At 39.5% G+C, this 9,207-nt stretch overlaps 1 protein-coding gene across 1 annotated transcript; it reads right to left on the bottom strand.

Moving 5' to 3' along the window:
- LOC146636465 (putative E3 ubiquitin-protein ligase RNF144A-A) lies at positions 1-2,232 on the bottom strand. The gene is made up of 4 exons (XM_085349530.1): positions 2,142-2,232; positions 1,810-1,901; positions 1,380-1,553; positions 1-456 (listed from the first exon to the last, which is right to left on the bottom strand). The coding sequence occupies exons 1-4, from the start codon at positions 2,230-2,232 to the stop codon at positions 1-3; spliced, it is 813 nt and encodes a 270-aa protein (XP_085205656.1).
- Positions 2,233-9,207: the final 6,975 nt, after the last annotated feature.

Below are 9,207 nucleotides of genomic sequence, written 5' to 3'. Positions count from 1 at the left end.
CTACTTTCTGCGCCACACAGGTATTGATGTTTGTCTGGGAGCCACACCATCACTGCAGGGCATGTAGTGAGTGCTGGTTTTCAAACACACAGGAGTGAGTTTCAGACACACAAAGCAGAACTCTTTCTGACAGCGAGGACAGATGATGTTCTTGCAGCCTGTTTTGTCGTGCTCCACTATCTCACCACAGGTGGGACAGGCCCGGATTGAGGGACAGGCATTGACCCCCCGAACCTGAGGGAGATCAGTAGTCTTGCAGTTCTTGAGAACTTCGAGTTCGTGGTTTACGCAGCCATCATTATCACAGCGGTCTGATCGTGGAGCTCTACCTTTCCACGGCCTCAAACACTGGCAGCAGAACTCATACGCTTTGTTGTTGTCTGCTGTACAGATTGTGCACCTCACACTCAGGTTAGTCAGGTCCTCTCTCTCCACATAGGTTTTGCAACCAGGACACTGTTGTGAAAAAAATAAAAAGAATAGTTTTAAATTTGAAAAGTAAAACATTTTGTGCTTTCCTCTGTATCTAGGATAAACTGTAGTCCCTTGGGCTGGAAAAGCCTGCATAAACCCAGCCCCACAAACTTTGCATGGAGAGTTGAGTTTAAAGGCTAGAAGGCCACACCCTGACAAGATCTCCAAACAGTGGTGATCTCGGCCAAACGCATCATTCGATCAGAGCTTCCTGACCTTTTGTGCATCTACACCAAGCGGTGCAAGACCAAAGCCAGGAAGATTATGATGGACCTCTCTCATCCCAACAATTGACTCTTCTCACTGCTGAGGTCTGGGAAGCGCTTCCGCTCCCTTAAGGCCAAAACAGAGACAATGAATTCTTCCCCCCGCAACTCGGGCCCTGAACCAGGTGTAGAACTGGACTCTGCTACATCACATCACTACACACACTGTTTATTTCTTCTTATAATTTCTTTCTTAAATTGTTATTTACATATTTTTTACTGTAAATTTCTAAATGTAAAATCTGTAAATTTTGTACATTTCTTTATTGTAGTTTAATGGTCGGACATTACACAGCATTTCACTACATGTCATACTGTGTATAATTGAGCGTGTGACGAATAAAAATTGAATTTGGAAAGGTGGGATCTCTCTGTGTAGAGTTTGCTTGTTTCCCTTTACGTACTCCAGCTTCCCCTTACAAACCAAATTCGTGCTCATTCACCTATATTTGCATTTTCTTATTTCCATCTATATCTACTTTGTGGGATCTTCGACTTCTTGTGCATGTCACTTCTGGGAGTTTAAACATAAATTTTCAAGCAGGGAAGTTGAGTCGTCTTGCCCTGTGTCTTTCTGTCTTATACCTGTTTGTTCATGATTGCTGAGTGGATTAGAAACACTCTCTATAGAAGACTTACTATTTTCAGTTCACAGTAGTCTCTGGCTGCCAGCTGGGCAATCTTCTCTTCAAAGTAGGCCATCTCTTTAACTGTCAGTGCTGCCAGCCTGCGCACCTCTGGATATGACCACACTTCACCACACGTCTCGTAGGTGTCCTCATTTAAAGCAGGACACTTAAATTTGTATTGTCCCTGCAGGGACACAAAAGGTTTAATCACCCGTAATGGGGAAGACAGAGTGAGAAACCTTTTTTAAAAAAGTTTAAAATGAAACAAAACAAAGTATTGTCTGGCAACAAAGAGCTTCATCATACAAAGTCCTATCAAACCAGATCAGGATGACAGTTTTTAAAATTAAGAGTGTGATTTCCATTTGACGTGTTTTCTATTTTACTGTAAACATTGACCAAAATTTGGAAAGAAAAAGAACAAAAATGAAGAAAGAAACCTGATCCAGCAGACTGCGGCACCATCCGGTCAGAGATTCCGCTGTGACGGCATGACCGCAGGACATCTCTGCTACGAGACTGTCATCACCGGCTGCACAAAACAAAGAGAAAGCACAACGAGTTTTATATCAACGTCACATACAGTCTGTATTTGACCAATAGGAAGAGTTGCCAAAGTACTGAATATATGTGAGCATTTTCCTTACATAAGCTAACACCGGCATAACACGTGTATATAACTGCTTTAGTTGGGTTAACTGGTAAAATAACAAGTATACAGACAACAGGTAAAAGTACAAACCGTTTATTTTAAACGTATTTTAGTTCTTACATAATGGATCCAGCTCATCCCTCCTGTTGACAAATGTCAGCGTCGTATCGTTGGGGTCGTAGCTCTTGTCATCCTGATCTTGTGTCGTCATTCTGGTTCAGACGAGGAGGTTTGCTCTGTCCACAAATTTGATCTTGGTTTAAACGCTACAAATGAAATTAGCACCGAGGATCTTGCTCTGCCTTCCTCTTTTAAAGCACCAAGATTCAGCAGCCCGTTTAACTTTCAGTTTCTCTACGGTACTTACAACAAGTCACATGGTGCACGATAACAGGCTTGCATTCCCCTCTGATATATTCGCACTATGTGTACAGTTAATCCTCACAGCTTTAAGAAGCCTACCGTAGAATATTAATTGTGAGTTGTGCGTTAGTGCGTTGGTTTAAAAAACAAACAAACAAAAAAAACGATTAATTCCAACACTTGATAAACAACGCTCCCTGGTCATACGACAAACAAAGGTGAAAATCACCCCCTAATAAACATTTTAAACAGTTTTACGCAGACGGAGAGGATACTACCTTCAAAATAACAATAAATAAAAATAATTAGAATCTGAAGAATTCTGAGCGAAAGTGAAAGAATTTATCTGCTCTCTGACGTCAAACCTTGGAGCCAAACAGTTGTTCGCACTGACATATCAGTGACAGACTTTGGGAGCGCAACAAATCGGACTTAAGCGGAAAATGGGAAAAATCTACCAGGTGGTCGTTCATGGACTAAGGGGTCAGAAGATGATGTTGGACCTGTGCAACACTGAGGAGCAGTTTAAGAGCATGACTGTGAAACAGCTCAAGGAAAAATTGGCGCAGAAGCTTCCAGAGACCGCAGGTAAGACAGCAGATAATATAACAGTGTATGTATGCTTTTATGTTGCTGGTTAATTCAAAGGCATATTTACTGTAATGAGATTCTTTATATAAAGTTCTAATCCTAAAGTAAAAACTCAGCAGCTTGAAGTGAAAGTAAGTGTAACCCTGGTAAGACTTACAGCAATCAGAAGTACAGGGTTCTTTGAATGAATCGTAGTTCTTGTCTGATAATTTAATTTCCGGGCTTGCCCTGAAGGCATCACCTGCAGCTTCACAAGCACCCTGTTGTTCTTTTCTTAAATCTTATGTAACCGAGGACAAGGGATGAGTAAACGGGGCAAAGAAATAAATTGATCATTTATTTATTACACGAGTTAAACATACAAATTCCCAGTCATTTCCAGACAGGACTTACAACACATCCTGCTGATATCCCAGCTGCACATGAGACTTACCACACAAACTGTGCGAAACAACACTGCAACCCGTCACACCCCGCTTAGCGACACTGCAATCGTGGCACACACTGCAAACAATTCAGGTCTCGGCGCAGCTGGGAATCAGTGCTATGCATGGCCTGCGATCTGGGAGAAAAAGGGAAGTGGCACAAACAATTAAACAAAAAACAAAAAGGGAGGTTAGTCCGCCCTTACACAACTTACTCTCAATCAATAACCGCCTTTACGGCTGGACGGACTAACCAAAACAAAATCACAAATCAATCAAAAGAACGAAAAAAAGGACAGCAGAGACAGCACAGCTGAAAAACAAACAACGTTATCAATTAAAATATTACCCAATAAAATATCAATTTTATGAAACCATTCAAAATCACGAAGCTAAAACAAACACTCAATATACCTACAATATTGATCAGTTTCCCTGCGCGCTGTCGATCTAGGGCTTGATCAATTCTTCTATTAAAATTCGTGGTCACACTAAAAAAGTCCAATGACACATTAAAAATAGGCACATGCAATAGCAAACGATCCAAACAGAAATGGCAAAAAGTCTCTTACCGACAGTATACCCGCTGCACCTGAGTGAATTAATTGCCTCTGGGTTTCTCCACAGAAGAGCGCTGACTTTCACCCCACACACCCACTACCTTTTCACAGCTCTTCAGCCAATCACCTGGCAGAGAGCAACAAACTGCCAGGTGACACTTGTTACACTTATATACATCAATCAATATGATAAATCTAGTGTGTGTGTGTGTGTGTGTGTGTGTGTGTGTGTGTGTGTGTGTGTGTGCGCGTGTGCGTGTGTGTGTGTGTGTGCGCGTGCGTGTGCAGGAGAGGAGGCTCTGCGCCTGATATTCACAGATAAAATGTTGGATGGAGACGACACCCTTCTGTCTGAATATGGAATCCAGCATATGTCCGTCCTCCACATGGTGATGAAGGTTCCTGGAGGACTGAAAGCTTGACTAAGACCATCTCCACCTGTCCTACCACTACTGCTGCTACTTTCTGTGATGCTTCATAAAACCTCTTGACACTGTTTACATGTATTGTAAATGGTTCACTTATTATGCTGTTTTACTGTTGAATGACAATGATTGTTTAATTGATCATCCTTTATTCCAAATGCACCACCAGTCTGTGTTGTTCTATGAAATAAAACATTTTTTCCAGTTATGTTCTTTGTATTTTTGATTATTTTTAATTAATATTTAATCTTTATTTAAACGTTTTTTCAGTTACCATAATAGTCCCACAGTCTTGTAAACGGCCATAAAATACTTAACGCTTCTGTATACTTGCTTTGAGTAATTTCAAGAAATTGGCAATGACAAAGGATACTTTTTGATTTTCACTTTTCCTACTTTAGCTATAGGTACAAAATATTGTATAAATATGATCTTAAATCGATTTTTTAATTTCAGTTCTCTAAAATGGTTTACATAGTTGGTGCTAGTTCTAAGTTTAGTTTCAGTTAAGTTTAATAGCCATGTTCTCTCTTAATGCTTCATCTCCAATAATTTTTTCAGTTGTTACAACACATTCACAAAGCATATTCAACAGTAAATCAAGAGCATGTCACTGGTGTCTTTTCATAAATATTGTATTTGCTGAAGATCCAGCTGCAGGTTCTCTGACTCTTGAGACTGAGTCTGAGCACAGACTATCATAGATCCCACAAAGTTAACAAAGAGGTAGTGATCAAACTCAAAATGAAGAACTGAAATTATCCCTTAGGACTACAGGACTGCAGATGTACACATATTGGAAAAGTGTCTTGAAGGGAGCAGATTCCAAGAGCTTTAGTTCAAACAACATGAACATACATACTTTCTTTGTCAAGAGCCCGTGGAAGACTCAAATTGTCATCCTCAAATGAGAGGAAGCTGGGTATGATTTTCAAGAAAAACCCAGGAACCATTAAGCCTCAAGCATGCCATTGATGTATAACTGCTGGAACACCAGTTTTACTGTTCATAGTGAAGACAGCTATACATCTCTGCTGACCAAGAACGAAGGCACTGCTCCATAATCAGCACCTTCAAGATTGACTGAAATTTGCTCACATTTCAAGCCAAATCTCGTCTGGAAAAAGGTTTTTATGGTCAAAATAGACAAAGATTGAATTATTTGGCCACAAAACAAAGAAGTATGTTGAAGGAGAAAAGATGAGGCTTGTGAACTTTTTGCCGGAAAACTTTTATCAGTTTTCTTTAAAGTTACAGAGGGGTGCATAAGTCTTTAACCATCCAGTGGAAGATATGTGTGATACTGTTGAGTACTTTGAGAGTTTATCAGGGTTATGTGAGCAAGACATTTTGTTCTCTAAAAAAAAGAAAAAAGAGAAAAATCACCCATCTGTGGTGTTTGGTATGTGTCCATGGCAACCTGTTGCTTCACATCATGTTTGTCTTAATAAAAAAGTGCTTTGAAATAATATCCAAGCTGTGAGTGGTGAATAAGGAGCTTCACAAAGACAACATTACCACAAAGGACAAAGGTTTATTTCAACCGCAGTACAATAAACCCATTATTTGACAAATAAAGCTGGACTGTTAGCAGAAATAGTTAAAAAATATTGTTATTCTGTGGTCACATGACCTTTTATTGCTGCAAAGAAGCTGAAAGCATATAAAAATGTAGATGCATGCTCAATCATCCAGGTAAGTAAATCCCCAAAAGTTGATTCTGTTCATCTGGATGCAGCGTTTTCAGTGGGAGAAAAGTTTGGTCACTCATCCAAGTGACTTCTTCGGTCTTAGAGACTGAAGAAGCCACTTGGATAAGTGACAAAACGTTACATCCAGATGAACAGAATCAACTTTTTGGGACAAAATCTACTATCTATCTTCTTAAAAGCTTATCCAGTTTTAGCTCAGAGGTAGCTGGCACCCGAGCAGCACGGTGGCACGGTGGTTAGCACTGTTGCCGCACAGCAAGAAGGTCCTGAGTTCAATTCCACCATCAGGCCGGGGTCTTTCTGTGTGGAGTTTGCATGTTCTCCCCGTGTTTGCGTGGGTTCTCTCCGGGTACTCCGGCTTCCTCCCACCGTCCAAAGACATGCAACTTGTGGGGATAGGTTAATTGGATAATCCAAATTGCCACTAGGTGTGAATGTGCGAGTGAATGTGAGAGCGAATGGTTGTCTGTCCCTGTGTGTTGGCCCTGCGACAGACTGGCGACCTGTCCAGGGTGTACCCTGCCTCTCGCCCCATGACAGCTGGGATAGGCTCCAGCGCCCCCCGCGACCCTGGAAAGGATAAGCGGAAGCGAATGGATGGATGGATGGATGGATGGTAGCTGGCACCCATCTCTGCAATGAAAACAAACAATGAAAAATAAATTCCTTGACCACCTGAAAGATTTTCTAAATAAGACTTTGTTACTGAAAATAAAAAAATAATCCTGTAAGATATTATCCAGCTGAATCACAGGGTTATAGTTATTAAAGGGTTATAGTTTTAAAGACATGTTTCCTGGTACAACAAATTTTCTGACATGATATGATCTCAGCTGAGGCTGAAGCAGTAAAAGAAGGTGTGGGGAGAAACGCCTGTGTACAAAAGACTTGCCACATCATTAGGTACACTTGTTCAACTGCACAGTAGTTCAGCTTTCCACTCAACCAGTCAAATGCGAGCAACTTAATTCATTTTGGCATGCAGAGTGCTGAGATGAATAGGAGGCAAAAACAACTCAAGTAACCATTCATTACAACCAGGTATGCAGGTTGGCATCTCTGTATGCACAACATGTTGAACCATGAGAAGCAGATGGGCTACAGCAGCAAAAGAAGAACAGTAAACTGAGGCTGCAGGTCACACAGGCCCATCAAAACTGGACAGCAGAAGATTGAAAAAGCATTGCCTGGTCTGATGAATCTCAATTTCTGCTGTGATATTCAGACAGTAGGATCAGGAACAACACGAAAGCATGGATCCACCCTGCCTGATATCAATGGTTCAGGATGCTGGTGTGAGGAGCATTTTCTTGTCACACTTTTGGACCTTTAGTACCACGCAGACACTGTGTGATGCTTTCATGTCAGGTTAGATCAAAATCTCTGAGGAGGAGGTGTTATTTTATCTGTGCCATAAATAATTTTCTTTGTCTCTATTGTAACTACTTAGCTTTATCTTAGTGGTTTCAGTGACTCTTTGTGCTCACATTTGCTCACATTTTGTTTCTATGTTCTGTGTTTCCATGTTTATGACTCTTATCATCTTGTAGGATGTTTTCTTTTCCTTCGTTAAACTTATTCTTTATCCTGAAATGTGTCACAGCACATCTCTGCTATTGGTTTATCAGCACTAATCTTTCCTTTTATGTCATATTGTGAGTCTGTGTTTGTTTTCTCCTTAGGAAATGTAAATATCGACCACATTTTGGAAAGAAGAAAAAAAGGAGAAAAAGGATGGAAAAAATGAAGAAAGAAAGAAACTTGATCCAGCAGACTGCGGCACCACCAGGTAGGCAGTGTGACGGCATAACCGCACAACATCTCTGGTACTAGAGTGTCTCCTGACCACTGCACAGAACAAAAACAAAAGACACTGAGTTTGTTATCAGCATCACAAACAGTCTATATGTGACCAATATAAGGAAATACCAAAACACTAAATATATGTGAGAATTTTTGTTATATAACCTAACACCATCATAACAAGTGCATATAGCTGCTGTAGTTGGCTTAACTGGTAAAATTATAAGTGAAATTTAACCAAGGGAAAAACGCTATCTCTTACTCATTTAAAGCACCAAGATTTAGCAGCCTATTTATCTTTTTATTTATTATCTTTTATTTCAGTTTCTCCTGGGTACTTGCAGCAAGTCACTTGATGCATTATGACAGGTTTGAATTACCTTTTAATATATTCACAGTTTGTGTACAATTAACAATTAGAACAGCTCCAAGGCTTTAAGTTGCCCACCACTGGATATGCATATTTACATTAAATGAGAAGCATATTACAGGGAACAGCTGATAAACACTCCCCAATCAGAAGAACACTAGATACTAGTGTATTATTGTCAACAGAAACTGGGTGAAGCCCAAAATGAAACTAACTAACCCAAGAATTAATAGCTAAAACTGAACTACAATGTGCATTGTAGTCATAGTTAAAGAGGTTTAGTGTGTGTTCTGTGTTTTAGTAGCTGCAATTCCAGCAGAACAAAAGAGACTTAGCAGCAGATTAGAATCAAGTGAAAAAACATTTATATATTTTCTGCCTCAAGTGAACACATTCCAGTGACAACACAATGAACTATTTACAGAGCTGCAATTTTATAGGTGTAGTCCATTTGTGATCTTAGTAGAGAATCTATATTACACCTAAAAATGCTGTAAATAAGACAATCAGTGAAATTCTGAGGTTAATTTGAAACTGAAACTTTGAACACAACCTGCTCCTAATCAGGTTATGTGATCAAAATCAGGTTAGTAAACACAAATTAAATAGACTCCAGAAGTATGAAGCTCAATAAAGCTCAAATGTGAATGAAGACCGAGAACAAAAAAGAACAATGAAAACCAACAAAATTCATAAAAGAATAAAAGAAAAAGAAAATAATAAAAAATATGATCATGTTCAGTTAATCAAGAACAACAACATAAGCTACTTGAATATTTGTTAAACAGTTAGGTAAAAAGCAATTTGGGAAAATAATAGTGATAACAATAATAAGAATAAGAATAAGAATAAGAATAAGAATTTTCCATTAACTAAATCTTAAATAGTCTGTCATTTCTTCAGTGTGACATCAGGTTTTTGCAAACAATAACTTACA

The sequence above is a fragment of the Diplotaxodon limnothrissa genome, linkage group LG3 (assembly GCF_057381915.1).
Source record: "Diplotaxodon limnothrissa isolate DT_005_m linkage group LG3, D_limnothrissa_male_GT1.1, whole genome shotgun sequence".
NCBI classification, from domain to species: domain Eukaryota; kingdom Metazoa; phylum Chordata; class Actinopteri; order Cichliformes; family Cichlidae; genus Diplotaxodon; species Diplotaxodon limnothrissa.
The sequence above is the reverse complement of the archived record's forward strand: the minus strand, read 5'-3'. Positions and strand labels throughout refer to the sequence as shown.